This window comes from Trachurus trachurus (genome assembly GCF_905171665.1).
Source record: "Trachurus trachurus genome assembly, chromosome: 13".
NCBI lineage: Eukaryota > Metazoa > Chordata > Actinopteri > Carangiformes > Carangidae > Trachurus > Trachurus trachurus.
Genome location: NC_139892.1, coordinates 36,447,133 through 36,464,578, shown reverse-complemented (window position 1 = coordinate 36,464,578; position 17,446 = coordinate 36,447,133). Strand labels below are relative to the sequence as shown.

Sequence of the window (17,446 nt, the reverse complement as noted above, 5' to 3'; positions counted from 1 at the left end):
AGTCAACTTTAATCGTCATTTACGTGCCTTTCCTCAATTATCTGGACTATGAAACTTTGAGAGATTGTTTTTGAATGTCATTTCTTTGAAATTAGCAAAAAAAATTTTTTTTGAGTTTTTATTGATTTTCCACGTTATCAGCTGATTATCTAAAAATAGAACGTTGCGACTTCCGACTCATTTCGCCAGAGCGGGTCACATATGTGTGTGTGGCGAACTGTGATGATAAAATACATATTTTTGCTCTTTGCAGGTAAGAAGGGAGCGTTAGAGATGTGTAACGAGTGGGTGAATGTGTTATGTGCTGGTTTATTATCCCGTTCGGACGTTATGTATTGTTGTTTATAGACGTTACTCAGCCAATGTACCGTACGGAAAACGGCTAGCCTGTAGTTAGCACTGGTTGCGTAGTTACCGCGAGCAACAGGAAAACTATGAGCCGGTCAGCCCGGACTGCTCGTGTAGTTCATAAATAAATACATAAATAGGTTAAAATAGATACATGATTAATTTGACAATGTTTAGACGTGATTGATACTGTGTGTTTGCTAAATAAGTTGATATCTTGAATGTACATGATGAGATGAAACTGGTTAAGAATAGTGATACAGCAGTCACATGATTTATTGTTTTGAATGTTGGTAAGTTACAGATATTCATGATTTTTTCTGTGTTAAAACAGTGAATCTGTTCAGTGAATGAGAACACACACTTGAGTCTGAAGTTAATATGTGTGTGTGGCGAACTGTGATGATAAAATACCTATTTTTGCTATTTGCAGAACAAAATAAACAACTTTCAAATTAAATGTGTAGTGGAGGGTAGCTTCACTCTGCACCACGCTACACATTCAAGGGTGGAATTTCATCACTTGAAGTTTTGATCAAATTGGACGATTTCTGTGTAAAATTCGACAATTCATGTTTCAACATGAGGGCAGCATCAGTTCATACAGTTACAGTGCAGGGTACTTCATATAAAAAGGTTTTGCCAGGGAAAACTGAGGAGGAATTGGAGGTTGGCAAGATACAGCTAATTGTTAACCATGGCTGTGTGTGAAAAACATGAAAAAATGTTGTTGTTATGTAAGTTCAGGGTCATTGGAGTCTACGTGTCTTAGGGACAGTAAGAGCATTTTGTTTTTTTCAGGCATGATGACCTAATGGATTATTATACTTTGTCAGCCTACAAAATGAGTGACATTCCAATGATCTGTCTCCATCACTCCTTTGCAGTGAGATACAAATGTTTGCAGCAGAGGAACTTGGTGTGGAGAATGAAGAGAACATCAGGTTTCTCAGTGAAGAAAGCTTATCCCTGCCTTTAAATTGCCAGGTAACCATTCAGATTTAACACATGTATGCATACATATGACGTGGTGTTCTTTTTTTACCCCTCTCTTTTATTCCAGAAACCCCAAAATGCATAAGATGAGGTGTGACACATCTCTAGGCAACAGAATCAAGTTAAGTGGACAGTTAATTTGATTCAGTTGTATACCTGAAGTAATGAGAATTTCACAGGATGATGTGTCACAGGCTTTTAGGAAAAGTCAGTGACTGGGAGACATAGATTGTGTTATTTAAACCAAGTCACATGCATTGTAATCGTGAGAGAGATCAAAATGACATCACGGCTGTTGTAGTGTTAATGGATTCATGTCAGGCAGCTTAAATGTCCACTTAGGGGTTGAAATTTTAATAGTAGTTGTTTTGTTTTGATCTTGCATTGTTCCAGCTCTGACGGATCAACGCCGAGATGGAAGCCCCACTCTGAGTCTCCCTCTGCTGCTCTCCAGTTCATCCTCCCACACCGGACATCAACATTCCCTCACCTTTTCCACTCTATGCAATGTCATTTATTCATTACATTAAATCATCTAATGGCACGTTGTTGTGGCGTGCTCTTGTTGTGGTGTGGCTAGTTAAAGGAGTTTATTTTTAATCAAACATATGATAAACAGTTTTACAATGTGATGTATGAAAAAACATACATTGTGCCACATTGTTAGGTTATTGCAAGGCCAATAATTAGTATGTGTTTGTTTGAAATACAGGTTTATTCAAACTGCAGATTTCGGCAACATGTAGGAAAAAAATGAAGGTTGTAGATGCTAAGTTTTTTTCACAGTCACTGAAAATGTCTCAGACAATATCAGACTACGGCAGCCCACAAGCGACGTCACGTCAACAACGAAGGTGATTTAAACATATGTACCATCTGTACACCTCTTCTTTCACCACCAAAAAATCCTATACTGTCATATAAACATCTGCCTCAGTAGTTTTACATATCAACCTAAAATTTGGTAGCCTACATATGTGGACAGGAAGTGTGTGAACCATATGTAAAATTCAACCTGTTTTAAAATAAGGATTTTGAAATATCACCTTTTCACGAAAAATTTCAAACTCGTTTTTTTTTTTTTTTTTTTAAATAACAACAAAAAAGTATTTTCAGAACTCAATTTTTTATGGAATGAGTCAATTCAATATTTTATAGATATAGATGTAAAGGGACAAAGGTTGTCAAACCATAGTTGTGGGTGTTAAACCCTAGCCGTATTTTAAGAAAAAACGCTTAAAAATACACACCCAAAGTAAATGAAGAATTGTTACACAATTATATGGTTCACATGCATTTCCTTGGTGTCCGGGACCATCTAGGGACCTCAGGGAATGTATTCCCAGTGTCAAAAATGTTGTGTCTGTTACTATACTTGAGTGAATTGGAATAAATCAAAGGAGAAATGTGAAATTTCTATCCTCGCCTATATTCTTTTCCTATTTGTAAGAGGATAACACTATGATAACAATAACCCCATGTACACAGGTGCCACTGATCACCTTCAGCAAATTATTGACTACAAATGTAACAAATTTGATGGTTTTAGTAAAGATAGGACCAGGCGGACATTTGGCACTATTTGGCAGTTTGGCACCAGAGTATGACAAATAGGTTATTTTCCACTTCCAAAGGAAACTGGCTCAAAAATACATCTTATGTCCATTACAGGAGTCTATTGCCATTTACTGGAGCTTTTGGATATGAAATTTAGCTTGTGGCCCATCAACTACTACCATTGTGCTAGTATAAAATCAGTGTAGTTTGTGTGCTTTTATGGACCCTGAGTCTAGTTTAGTTTAATTAGTTTAATAAGTTTATTTGTATCAGGGACAATGTACAAAATAACATTAGTCTCGAGATGAGACGAGATGCCTTGTACCGGATTTAGCTTACTAGCTACTTTCCATCCGTAGTCCCTGGGCAGGTGAATAAGAACAACAGAATAAAATAAGAATTATCAATTTACATAGCATTCTAAACATCCATACACATATGCATATACATCCTCTCACACATCACAAACACTCAGGACATAGTCCTATTTCATATCAGTTAACAAAACATACAGTTATTAAAATACTTTACACTTTGCCAAGGTTAAAAATAATTTAGGCTCATGATTAATGCTGACATGTCTGATTTCTTAGGATCCATTGTTTGACTTCCCGGGAGAAAACATTGAAGTCTGTACAAATTTTCAGATTAGTTGGAATATTGTTCCATGATTTGACAGATTTAAAAGAGAAGGCAGATTGAGCAAAGGCAGAGCTACGCTTAGGGATGTTACAATCTCCACTTGAGACAGATCTTAAGGCTCTGGTGGAGTGCTCAGAGCAGAGTTTAACAAAGGTTTTCAATGGGGGAGGGGCAACATTATGAATTATTTTGTACACTGGCAAATAAAGATAATGATGATGATGATGATGATGATGATGATGAATAAAAAAAAACAACTAAACTGTATCATTTTGTCACCAAATTGAGTAATTTTATTATGAACATGTAATAAGTAAAACTTGTAAAAGTAGTTTTGACTATGATTATGAAACTATGACTATAAAACTGTGACTTTGAAACTATGAAACCAGGAAACCTTGACTGTAACTATGAAACTGACTATGAAGCTATGACTATAAAATAAAACTGGAGCGCATCGTCTTCCTTGCCGTTGGCACAGAGTCCTCATCTTCATCATCCACATCCTCACTAGAAAGAGGAGGGGGGCTGCAGTGCTGTTGGTGCCAGATGGTCTTGGGGTCTCATCCACTTGGTCATCCTCTTGGCTTTGAAAATGGAGACAAATGAATACAATAAATATAGCTAATAGTAATAATATAACTAATAATAATGTAGTTAATACAGGTACACCACCGCTCTGCAGCACTACAGCCCGCTAGCCCCCCAGCCTGACCCTGCAGCCTGCCCTCCAACTACAGCTGTAGCTAGCTAAGTTACAGCTAGTAACCATAGCTGTAGTTGTAGCTGTAGCTATCAAATTCCTGCACGTATGGGACCAATGGCAGGTTGAAAAGGTTTTCGGGCTATGTGATAATAGTAAAAAAATAACTGACTGACATAAAAATAAGTAAGTGAAATATCAGATTTTGTGGAAAAAACATGCCGACAAAATGCATGTATGACAGAAAACGTCAAAGTGTGATCAGCTGTTGATATTGATTGAAAAGGTGAAAAAAAAGTCACTACACCTCCCTACTCGCTACAAAACGCACTACATTCGCTATGAAATTGCCAAAAATGCACTGTTAAGTTGTTCACAATGTATAAGAAACACAATAACTTACTCATAAACTGGATCCAGAAAATCCGTGTCATCCTCTTGATCATCGCTGCTGTCAGTTGAGTCAGTAAACTCCTCATCACTTTTCCTCTGATTTTCTTCTAAGGCCTCCAGTACCGAGTGTCTTTGCTTCTCGGGCATTTTAAAACTAGGACTACTTCACTTAGTAGGCTAAAAATAATAATAATAATTAATACTAACATTAGTCAAATAAAAAAAGGGTGGAAAAAACGGGTGGAATCACTCGTGCGTCGTGCGTAACACAGTTCTCTCTCTCCGGTGTCTGTCTGCTTTTTTTTTTTTTTTCGGCGTCTATGGTTGCGCATCGAAAAAAAACTGAGTTGACACGAAGGTCACATCGGAGTATGAGATCTCGTTGGAAAGCTTGCGACTCTGCAACACCAACACACAACCAGTAGGTGGAAGTATAGGATCCTGCGGATCCAACAGGTTAATAATAAAGTATTAATTGCAGTGATACAAAAACATGCGGAAATTGGCAAAAATTGCCTCAGCATGAAGAGGTTCATTTTAAAAATATATAATATATAAATATGTAGCCTCATGTTGGGTTTTTTGTGCCATCATGTAGCCTACTACGCTTTTATTTTGGTGACGTAGCGTGCTGCACGTCGTGATCAATGCGACGTCAACACCGCATAAAAACGCCAGTTTACCCGCCAATCCACTACCAGAGGAAGCACTCATCATTGTTGTAGGTTTCTTTCATACCATGGCTATTAGCATAGCAGCTAAAACTAGTTCAAATATTTGTTGCCAATAATGAAACTGTGTTCGATACTATTTTTACTTTGTATTTTATTTTAGGACATGGAATCTCCGTCCAAATACAGGAAGGCCGAGGACGATGAGACCGAGAACGTCCGCAAGGACTTGGTCATCGCCGCTGTGAGTATTAACTTTTTTTTGTGCAACATGGGAAAAATTAAAACATTGAATTATTGTAGGCTCAATACAAAAGAAATACATTTATGAAGTCACTGAGCGGTAGGAAGTAACAAGCTGGAGTTGAGCACATGGTTAGCTTAAAGGTTGACTATGTAGAAATACAAGAACAACAACAGAAAAAGAATTCCAGCAGTCGATTGCCAGACCGTTGCTAGGTAAAACGGGCCGTTGCTAGGGACTCCGCTCTGAACAGAGAACAGCAGAGGAGGAGAGCTAAGCAGGATATTTACCTTATGTTTCATTTTTACCGTCATTAACAGCATAATAAATGACTTGTAGCTTGCTACAGGGAGAGTGGAGGCTCTCTGCCTTCCACACCGCTGCTGCTCAGAGCCTCCGCTGTCACTGCTCTCCTCAAGTTGGAAAAAAAAAAAAAAAGGAGCTCCGTGGCACCGAAAGTCCGCGACGATAAACGTGTTTATGACAGATAAGACTACACAAATACACCCATCCTAACAAGTATATGATAATCCATTGATCCACCGATTGATTATTAAAAAGGCTTGGTTGGAAACAAACGCATACGACCGGGAGGAGGCAGGAAAACAGCTGAGAACTGAGCCACATGTCGGCTACAGGCAGGTACGAATGTAAACAGAACGTTGACAGAAAGTCATTGTCGAGCCCGTCAAAAAAAATTAAAAATAATAATTCAGACTAAAAAAAATTTTTTTGTGGAAAAGCAATACTTTCATTCTGTACCCCTCTAAAGGCCCCATGGATGTATTATTTTTGAAAAGATATAGCTTTTAATAAATATTCTACATATTCAACCTTTAAGCATGAAAAAATTTCAGTGAGCATAGGTTGAATATGTAGAATATTTATTAAAAGCTATATTTTTTCAAAAATAATACATCCATGGGGCCTTTAGAGGGGTACAGAATGAAAGTATTGCTTTTCCATAAAAAAAATTTTTTTAGTCTGAATTATTATTTTTAATTTTTTTGACGGGCTCAACAACTGACTTTCAGTCAACGTTCTGTTTACATTCGTACCCGTAGCCGACATGTGGCTCAGTTCTCAGCTGTTTTCCTGCCTCCTCCCGGTCCTATGCGTTTGTTTCCAACCAAGCCTTTTTAATAATCAATCGGTGGATCAATGGATTATCATATATTTGTTAGGATGGGTGTATTTGTGTAGTCTTATCTGTCATAAACACGTTTATCGTCGCGGACTTTCGGTGCCACGGAGCTCCTTTTTTTTTTTTTTTTTTTTTTTTCCAACTTGAGGAGAGCAGTGACAGCGGAGGCTCTGAGCAGCAGCGGTGTGGAAGCAGAGAGCCTCCACTGTCCCTGTAACAAGCTACAAGTCATTTATTATGCTGTTAATGACGGTAAAAATGAAACATAAGGTAAATATCCTGCTTAGTCCTCCTCCTCTGCTGTCCTCTGTTCAGAGCGGAGTCCCTAGCAACGGCCCGTTTTACCTAGCAACGGTCTGGCAATCGACTGCTGGAATTCTTTTTCTGTTGTTGTTCTTGTAATTCTACATAGTCAACCTATGTTAGGCCGTTTCTCAATACCAAGAATGCAAAGAACGGACTTGTGTTCTTGAGGAGAATGTTCTTGCTAGTCGTTCTCCGAAGAATGAACTCCGGAGATCACAAGAATACAGAATGCTCGTTTTCAGTTTTGAGACGATGCGTTCTTGTGGTGCCACAGGCAGCCTGCACTGATTAAACAGCTGATCAAACAGCTGATCAAACAGCTGGGCGTTAACATCCAAAACAAATGCTCTCTCTCTCTCTCGTGTGTACGTGACATGTAAATAAATAAATAAATATACCTATCTCGTGTGTATGTGACATGTAAATAAATAAATAAATATACCTATCTCGTGTGTACGTGACATGTAAATAAATAAATAAATATACACGTAAATAAAGCAGCAACAACAACCCTCATTCTCAAGTGCTTCTGAAGCTCACGAGCTTTTTTTTTTACAGTCTATGCTCACGAGCCATGAATCTGCCTACGTGAAGAGACAACAGCGGGAAAAACAAACCCCGCGAAAAGGCTGTTGTGTGTAGAGGATCGCCATTGTGGGTTTGCGTTCGTAGATTGTGAGTAGTAGTAGTTTAGTATCATCAGAGACGTTCGGTATTACCACCGTCAATATGTACCGGCAAGTGTTGCTCGCTGTCGCGGTCGGTATTCTTTACCGGGAGGCAGAGGAGGAAGCTGCCGAGCTGAGGGGGCGTCTTCAGCGGAGGAGAGCCAGGATGAGGAGGAGGAGTCTGGAGAGACGTCGCGCTATCCTAGCCTTTGCTGGATTTGTAAGTTATCTTTTCTTCACGATCACTTGGTTTTTCATTCATATTAAAGTTAACAAAACAACTATGGTACGGTTTAGAAATATTAACACCGGTGTATTATAAATATTAATGTATGAAACAAGATTAACAAGGTCCGTCCCAAACTGTGTAGTAATAGTAACGGTAGACCCGCCCCTTTCATTCATAAATTTCCTACTACTCATTCATACAATTTGACATCTGATACCTAGCACCACCTACTGGTGAAATCGTGGGGGGACCCAACAATTACAGGTGAAATAGCGGAGCATATTACGTTGTACAATTTATTTATTTCTGATATCTGATACAAGTCTGATAAGTCTTGTGTAATAAATCAAGTGAAGCTCATTTGTATAGAACACAAAACATACATTAAGTTTAATGAGAACTGAGCAAAGAACTATAAATACATTTTCAAGCAAGTAATTAATAAATAAATAAATAAATAAATTCATTCAAATATTATTTCATTGTTTTACTAATTACATTTTTTTTTTTATTTCATTACAGGATCATTCTCCTCGAAGGTATGCCCAGGTCAACAACACTGTGCCCATCCTCTGCACCTTCTTCTCCGAGGAGGCTGACCTGAAACCAGCCTTCAGGCTGTCAAGGGAGACGATCCATCTGTTGGTCCAGATGTTGCCCCGGCTAAAGCCACATGGCTGGAGCCATGAAATAGAGGTGGCCGTCTGTCTCTACTGGCTGGCATGTGGCACGTCCTACCGGGTCACGGCAGACATATTTGCCATACCAAGAGCCACAGTTGCCAGGGTCGTCCACACTTCTGTTGAGGCCATGATGGGCATCATTCATAGGGCTATCCATTTCCCCAAGCCTGAGGAGATGGAGGAGGTGGGAGCAGGTTTCGCTCGGCTGGCCGGGCATGAGGCTTTCCATCGTGCCGTTGGAGCCATCGATGGATGCCACGTCCGTCTTGTGCCACCTGCGGAGCAGAAGAAGAGCTACATTAACAGAAAGCTGTTCCCATCTGTGGTTCTTCAGGGTGTGTGTGACAGCAACGGTGCATTTCTTGACATTTACATCGGCAACACGGGGTCAGTGCACGATGCCCTTGTCCTCCGGAGGTCTCCGATGTATAAGGAGTCCCTCTACCCACCGGCTGGCTTCTTCCTCCTGGGAGACGGGGGGTACCCCTGCCTGCAGCATCCGGTGGCCCTCATCACTCCCTACCGTCAACCTATAGCAGGTAAGAGAATACATTATTTATTACAGTTGTTACTTTGAATTTGAATTCCTGGATGTGTTCTACATTACCTGTATTTTAATCAACAGGCCAAGTTGAGGCCCGTTTCAATAGGCATCACGCCAAGGCCCGAAACATCATTGAGCGGACCTTCGGGTTGCTCAAAACCCGCTGGAGAGCCATCTTCCTCCGGGCTTTGGAGATCCGGGCTCTCTTTGCCCCCAAGGTTGTCGCAGCATGCTGCATACTGCACAACCTCTGCCTGTTGGCCGGTGACCTGCAGGAAGAGGAGGAGGCAGAGGAGGATGACGGGGAGGATGAGGAAGCTGGGGGAAACGCTGCGGAAGACCAGGAGCTGTCGGGAGCCAATCTCAGAGGCCGACTTGCTGCCCAGGTGTCTGCCCCTCAAGAGCTCCCGGCTTGTCTGAGGGAGCACGATTATTAAGGGAAACCCCCAAATTATAATCAGTTCAGTAGTTGTAATGTTAATTAATGTTAATTGTAAATATTGTTTTGTTGTTTAAAATGATTGTATAAATAGTGCATCAATGATTGTGTTAGTTAATCTTAATTAAAAATTATTATGTATATAGTTTATCTTGATGGAAAATTATTGTATATATAGTTTATCATAATTAAAAATGATTGTGTGTATATATTTCATCTTAATTAAAAATGATTTTATAGTTTATCTCAATAAAAAAATGATTATATTATGTATATAGTTAAACATATAACACCTGTAAGTAAAGTCAACCTCCCATCAGATTTCAGTTTCAGAAGCATTCTTTGTTGTGACCACCGTTACAAGCCTTGGTGCCTCAAAGTCTAAATAACCCAACACCTTACCTGCATATTACCACTTCATTCGGCCTGTGCATATTCTCATTTGTCCAGGTCATAGTTATCTCAAAGAAATTTAAATCGAAAGGCAACTGGACTTGGTTATTTGTCTAGGAAGACGTTTCACCTCTCATCCAAGAGGCTTCATCAGTTCATGTAGCATCTGACCAGGCTGGGACAAAGTCCGAGGACCAGTCCCAGCCTGGTCAGATGCGAACATTAACTGGCAAATAACTGGCAAATAACTGACAAATAACCAAGTCCAGTTGCGTTTCAAATTTCTTTGAGACCACTTCATTCACAACTGATAAAATACTGTACAGGCTGACACTCAATATTCACAATTTAATTCACACAAAACAATAAAACATCAATTAAGAACTACATAAAAAAAAATAACTATAACTACTTAACTATTTACATTTTATCAACAAGTCTCTCAAAGAGAGACAAAAACTTTTCTGCCCTCTGAGATGCTGCCCTCTCCCTCTCCTCTTCCCTCGCCTCTGCCCTCTTCTCCCTGTCTTCATCTTTCTCTGCCTGCTCTTTTAGGTAGTCCAGCAGCTGCCCACTGGCCCTGGCCCTCTTGGGAGCTGGTGGTGTTTCCCCTTCTCTGGGAGGGGCAGAGGACGGGGGGGTGACAACGCCACCTGTAGTGGGGGTCAGATTAGCCGCAACTACCAGGGGCGGACTAATGGAGTGCTGCCCCCGGAGTGCGGCATCCATCTGACCATACCATGGCCAGGTGGCAGCTGTCACCCCTCCCGCCTCCACCCCTTTCCCTGTTGGTGGGTCCCTAAGCTCCTAAAAAATAACAATTCACTGAATGAATGTTGCCATGTCCAACTTATTTACTGAAAAGTGGATAGAATGGTGGTACCTTGTACTTTTCTTTCAGGTTGTTCCACTTTTTCTGTGCCTGTTTGGGGGTGACAGGCACGCCACTGTCTCTCACAAAGACTCTAGATAAACCACACACATTCACACAAAGAAGGGCAAGTTAGACATATTATTACACATTGAGAACACATGTTAACAAATATATTACAGACACACAAGCTGACAGAGACTACTGAATGTGATGTAGTTAGGATGATTGCACTTACATGCATGCAAGGAAGAGAATAGTGATATTATATAGTAAATGTCTGTGTAAATTCTCATTAGTCCAGGTCAAAGTCATCTCTAGGCAATTGAATCAAGTCAACTGGACTTCGTTTTGTCTTTGAAGACGTTTCCACCCTTATCCAAGTGGCTTCATCAATAGTTATATTGATAATATATAGTTAATATTTTAGTACATCTAGTATATCACTTAGGTTGATAACTGCACCTGTACTATTGCTGTTGCCCTTCACTTGTACTTTGTGGCACTTTAAGTCATTTTTGTTCACCATGCAGGTTACAATTCACACAACTTAGTATTATAACATTTAGTTTAGCGTTACACTATATTTTTCATTTGTTTATTTAGGTTCCATCAAACCATTTTAAGAGGCTGTGAAATCTGGCACAAACAAACACACTCCCACTGCTCCTCGTATAAAAACACATAAAAAGCTTACTCACTCCCATCCGGTCTTGGAGGAGTTCCTCCGGCCGGTAAAGAGGGCTTCATTTGCGGCTCTCCAGGTGATGAGAGCCGCGGTTTCGTCAGTTGTCCCTTGATTGAAGTCAAAACAATACAAAATCAACCAAAATACAGGTCGTTAAACATTTGGTTAGGCTAAGTATACCGGTAATCTCTTGAACTAACGTTAGTTCACATTTATATTTACTCTGGTATTAATTTAACGGAATGGCAGCTGTACGAATATTAATTTAAAATACTCTTACAGTTGTGGGTTGCCGTCTCCTCCGCCATTGTGTTCTCGTTTTCTGTAACAGACAACACGGGTCTGTGAGCAGTAGACTAGCCGCTTAGAGAGCAACTACCCCCGCATACGCTGCCTGCCTGCCGCCCCCGTTCATGGAGCTTCTCAACTCCGAAAATAGTCGAGCAAAAGTTCGATTTGCCACAAATCTTCGTGCTCATGCTGATATTTGAAATCTAAACAGTTGATTTATCACATCAAAATTAACTTTATTGATGAAATAGCATACGAAAACTGTAAAAGAAAGACCGCTTACCACTCACTCTCACCTCTCTCTGTTGTCGTCTTCCCGCTGCTGGTTTGACTGCCGAAAGGCATGCTGGGATATCTGAGCTGACAAGTTAGCACAAGTCAGCTACCGATGCATCCTCGGTAAAATGGGCGTGGCGAGAACACTTCCGGGAATTTTGACCGTTCTCGGCGAAATGCGAACTTGTGTATTGGGACAGTACTTGGGCTGCGACTGATGACGTTTCAGTAGAACACAAGAACACAAGAACGGACAAGAACGTATATTGAGAAAGGGCCTTAATATCCTATTATCCGTAGAATTATTATTTTCGGCTCCTCTTCTCACAATAATAAATTTAACATAATTAAAGGTTGACTTTGTAGTTTTACCAGAACAACAACAGAACGCCAGACCGTTGCTATGTAAAACGGGCCGTTGCTAGGGACTCCGTTCTGATCAGAGGACAGCAGAGGAGGAGAACTATGCAGGAAATTATCATCATAGTTTCATTTTTACCGTCATTAACAGCATAATAAATGACTTTTAGCTTGTTACAGGGAGAGTGGAGGCTCTCTGCCTTCCACACCGCTGCTGAAAACCAAACCTGCGCTCAGAGCCTCCGCTGTCACTGCTCTCGTCAAGTTGAAAAAAAAAAAAAAAAAAGTTCGGTGGCGAATGTAAACAGAACGTGACAGAGAATCATTGTCGAGCCCATCAAATTTTTTAAAAACATTATTTCAGACAATTTTTTTTATTTTTATGGAAAAGCACTACTTTCATTCTGTAACCCTCAAAACGCCCCATGGATGTATTATTTTTGTAAAAATATAGCTTTTAATAAATATTCTACATAATCAACCTTTAATCTTTTCATATTACTAGGTAAATTCCATATTCATAAAGCCAAAATGTCTAATACAACCCCGCATCATTCCCATTATTTTCAGTCGAATTAAAAATTTATTTTGGGTCTGTATCACATGTTGAATCAAACAAAAAATGTATATCAGCGATTGAATTTTATTCAAATTATATTAAGTAATCTTGTCTGCCTTTATAACTTGTTTTATGTCTTTAATTGAAATTTTTAAGGTCTTTTTTATAATTTATTTCTTTTATTAGACATATTTATTTATTTTATTTATTTACTCATTATTTTATCATCTCTATATTTCTTATATTATTTATAATGTTTGCCTTTGTCATGTCTTGGAATGTCTGTCACTTTGTTTTTTTGTTCCTTGTTCAATTGGTGATGTTATTTGATGATAAATAAATATTATATATATATATAAAAAAGATGCTTAGTCTACACACCATATTAGCAAGGGTGATATGAACATTTTATGATAATTATCTTCTACGTCCGAGGGGGTGTGCGACTGTAGCAAAATCAGGCAGATTTCCAGGATGCCAAGTAGCCTACTGGTACTCATGTTAATGTAACAATTGCCAATGAGAACCGGTGTCCAAAAGAGAAAAAAAAGGCCAAGCTTCGATTTTTGGGGGGGTCAGCCCTAATCGAGTGTAGATTATGTACAATGACATAATTGTGATCTAGAAACATCCATTATTATGTCTTCCTGAGAAATACAATGTGAATATTAACAGTAATGGTTAAATATTTGTTCTGTCTCATCAGTGATCACTTATCTGTGTGTATCTGTGCTAATTAATCTTTTTGTGTGTGTGTGTGTGTGTGTGTGTGTGTGTGTGTGTGTGTGTGTGTGTGTGTGTGTGTGTGTGTGTGTGTGTGTGTGTGTGTGTGTGTGTGTGTGTGTGTGTGTGTGTGTGTGCAGTATTCATCTAATGACCCCATGATTGCTCCGAGGGACAAACATGTCCAAATCAATGAGGCCCATGACCGGGCAATAAAACTACTTATTAAAAAGGAGAGGCTCCTGAGAGCTGAAAGATCGAAGGTGTCCTTCAGGGACACCAAAATACAGGCCCTGGAGAAAGAGAACCTCCAGCTGAGGCAGCAGCTGGAGGTTCTCCAGGCCTCTACAGCCTTCATAATGGACGGTGAGTGCTAGTTTCTAAGTGTCAATGAGATTTTCTGTTATGAAATGTATAAAGAAATTACACACTGTAACTTTGTTTTGTCATTTGTCTGCAGAAACAATGGAGAGCTCCCCCAAAGACCCCAGCCCACCCCCCCATCCAGCAGAACCCATGCCTTATTATTGTCGTAGCTATGAGCTAAGTTGTGATAATGACTTAACAAATCAGGTTTATGGTTCAATGAAAGTGCAGTTGCACTTTGTCCAAGACAAATCTCTCCCACAGGAGACCAATAAAATGACTTGGACTTTGAAGTACATCAAATTAATAATATAATGAATGATAAAATAACACATGTCCATCCTTATGTCAGGTGTGTAAAATAGTGTAACAACTAAGCATAATGGCACTGCTTCTATCGTACAAGCTTGTAAATGTGTGACCTTTAAGTTTTAATTACCTATTTCTTGTACACACAAATTCAGTGAATGTTCAAACCTGTTGAAATGGTGTAGATTTGACATGTATTAATCAAATAAAGTTGCTCGACTTAATTTGACCTGTCAATAGTGGGGGAGACTACAAATATTTAAAGGACTTACTGATTTTCCATACCACCATACAGTAAGTAGTATACCACCAAAGACCATGAAAAAATTGTGTGTTCTACACTGTTATAAACTGGTTAAACCAAGTGTTATGCAAATGAAAGGTTGATTAAAAGAACCTCCAGTAGGCACACCCATTAACATGGAGAAAATATGTTTATTTTCATTCATTAAAGGTTTTGAGGTTTTGAAGCAGTTTGGATGAAGCATGTCTGAAAGAGAGCTGTTTGAATATGCAAGGCAATTGTATTTGAATAGCTTGTTTTTACAAACAGTTTGTCTGAAATTGCTTTACATGGCATCATAACAACATCCTCTGCCCTTAGACCCTCACATCGACTGAGGAAAAACTCCATGGAAAACCCTTTTAACAGGGAAAACCAGGAGAAACCTCAGGATGAGCAACAGAGGAGGGATCCCTCATCCAGAACGGACAGACGTGCAATAGATGTTGTTACAGACAAGAAAACAGTTTATAACGGAATTTGGGAGACATGGAAATGTTAAAGGGACAACGAAGAGTTTGTATTTGGTTATAAAAAAATCTCATATTAATGTGGATGAATCGTTACCCACACTTGTTGATGGGTCCATTTTCGATAAATATATAGTTTTGTCTCTATCGTTATTTTGCTATAATTAATGCTGGGTGAGCCGACCAGCGTTTCCTTACTTTTGGTTTCGCAGACGTTGCACGGCGCGTCATGGGAATAACGCTGCCGAATCGCCATTTATGGTCGGAACTACGACCGTATCTGATCGTCTTCGAACCTCTGACTTTCGTTCTTGATGCATGAAAACATTCTTGGCAAGACGTCCGTCTTGTGCTAGTCCAAGAAGCTTATGGTGGGAGGAAAGGCAGGGAGAGCTGGCCAGCTCAATGGGAGGACTGGATGGCAGACTGGTTCATGGGAAGGGAGGGCAGGCTGATTTAACAGCAGGGGAAAGGGGGGGGGGGGGGGGGTGAAGGCAGCAGTTCGTGCAGGGGGATGGAGCTCCGGTGGATCTGTGGAAACACAGAGAGAGTGACAGACACCAAGGCCAAACTACAATCGAACTGATAATGATAATTGAAAATGCGCTGAGGGGAGAGGAGAAGAGGGAAGGGAAGAGGACTCCATGTAACCAGTGTGTATGCATGGCATATGATCCAAAATGACGCAGCCATAAATGTCACACACAATGATGTACAGATAACTTTTTGTCAGAGACATTATATTTTGACAGACCTCAGTGTGAGTTAGGAGGGAACCTTCACCTAGGACGGGCCGATGTGTAATAGATGTTGTAGACAAATAACAAAGTTTGCAACACAAAATATAGTAAAACATGGAGATGGTTAACAACAGCTGATGATGGACCCTTCTGGTGGGAAACAGGCCAAAAAGCAGACCAGGGAGCACTGCAAGTGCAGATGGAGGGATGAAGTTCTGTCAGTATTTATTACACCTTGTAGTTTTGTCTTGTTGTCATTCACTCTCTTTGTGTTTTCAAAAGGAAATGAGAGGTTATGGTCATCTCACATGAAGTTTGGAGCCAATCGGAGGAGTTATAATTTGATCCACCAGGGGGCAGTAACGAGACATATGCAGGTGCGTTCAGGGGCGGCCCCTCATCACTCATGTGAAGTTTGGAGTGAATCGGACAAAGCATGAGGGAGTTATGAGCAGTTGAAGGTTTGTCCACTAGGGGGCAGTAATGGGATGCATGCAGGTGTGTTCAGGGTCAGTCCCTCATCACACATGTGAAGTTTGGTGGATATCGGACAATGTTGATGTAAAATATGCCACTTCCTGTTTCCACTAGGGGGCAACATGAGTGAGATCACCTATGAGCATATGGAGACGTTGAGGTCGTGACCCTTGACCTGTGTACCAATTTTCATGTTGATACGAGTTCATTAAAGCCATCAAAAAGCCAAACGTATGTTCATGGCGAGGAATCGTAGCCACGCCCCTACCAGTGTTAATTTTGTCGGCTATTTTTCAATTTAGTTTTAGTCTTAGTCTTGTGTCAAATGCCCTTATAAGTTTTAGTCATATTTAGTCAGCTTGTATTCTTTTTTGTTTAGTCACATTTAGTCGACGAAAAGTCTTGGCATTTTAGTCTAGTTTTAGTCAAAGAAAATCCAAAGTATTTTAGTCTAGTTTTAGTAAATAGTCTTTTTTTAGTCTTTGAAAGCAGATTGACAGTAGGCTATGTTAATCACAACTAATCTACTCAAACCAATATTGACTGGCAGCTGTGTGCACGGTGGGATTATCTGCGGCACTCGGCCTGCGGCCTCGTGCCTACGACCGAATCACAGCCGTGCTGATATACAGTACAACAGCACTCCCTCTCGTGTGATATTGCTTAATTCTGCCAGCATGCCTGGTGGCGGTTGATCTTCTTAATTCTGATTGCAGGTCGTCATTTCCTGCAACTCGCCTCCATTCGCCTGTAGGGATGGGAAACAAGAACAGCAAATGTTAAGGGAGGAGGGAGGAAGGAGGAGGGGGACTATACACTCTGTAGTGTGTGTGTGTGTGTGTGTACTTGTGGACATTTGTCTCGGGGTGCAACAGCGCAAACCTCCGAGACGATGTCTCCCCTCTTGCGGACTGGTTCTGGAGTGGGCAGCGGCGACGCGGGACGCACGCGAACAAGCCAAAACGTGGGCTTGCGAAACGGGGAACAGCAGGATGCTCCACCCGGAGAGAGGAAGGCTGTCAGTGATTACTGTCAAGATGTTCCTATTGAGACTTTTTGTCAGGTTTCCTGAC

General features: G+C 40.3%; 1 protein-coding gene and 1 long non-coding RNA gene across 5 annotated transcripts; one reads left to right on the top strand and one right to left on the bottom strand.

Annotated features, from left to right (window-relative positions):
- Positions 1 to 213: 213 nt before the first annotated feature.
- On the top strand, positions 214 to 2,573 carry LOC310995812. 2 transcript variants are annotated; one of them, XR_014595850.1, is made up of 4 exons: positions 214 to 253; positions 1,236 to 1,335; positions 1,412 to 1,465; positions 1,738 to 2,573. It is a non-coding gene; the product is annotated as an uncharacterized lncRNA (long non-coding RNA). The 2 variants fall into 2 exon arrangements; XR_014595851.1 differs by having other exon boundaries at positions 1,412 to 2,573.
- Positions 2,574 to 8,699: 6,126 nt separating this feature from the next.
- On the bottom strand, positions 8,700 to 11,835 carry LOC310995419 (uncharacterized protein). Of its 3 annotated transcripts, none has more exons than XR_014595829.1 (6): positions 11,800 to 11,835; positions 11,533 to 11,626; positions 10,844 to 10,925; positions 9,192 to 9,544; positions 8,958 to 9,114; positions 8,700 to 8,878 (listed from the first exon to the last, which is right to left on the bottom strand). XR_014595829.1 is itself a non-coding variant. In XM_083984474.1 (5 exons), the coding sequence occupies exons 1-4, from the start codon at positions 11,825 to 11,827 to the stop codon at positions 9,203 to 9,205; spliced, it is 546 nt and encodes a 181-aa protein (XP_083840600.1). In that variant the 5' UTR covers positions 11,828 to 11,835; the 3' UTR covers positions 8,700 to 9,114; positions 9,192 to 9,202. The 3 variants fall into 3 exon arrangements, 1 of the variants encoding a protein (XP_083840600.1); XR_014595830.1 differs by having other exon boundaries at positions 8,700 to 8,859; XM_083984474.1 differs by having other exon boundaries at positions 8,700 to 9,114.
- Positions 11,836 to 17,446: the final 5,611 nt, after the last annotated feature.

Excerpts from the sequence above, each read along its gene's own strand:
- LOC310995419 (XM_083984474.1), bottom strand. The coding sequence starts at position 11,827 with ATGGCGGAGGAGACGGCAACCCACAACT. Across the intron at positions 11,627-11,799 it reads GGAGACGGCAACCCACAACT|GGACAACTGACGAAACCGCG; the intron begins GTAAGAGTATTT and ends ACTTCAATCAAG. Across the intron at positions 9,545-10,843 it reads ACCTGAAAGAAAAGTACAAG|ACAAGCCGGGAGCTCTTGAG; the intron begins GTACCACCATTC and ends GTGCTCCCTCAG.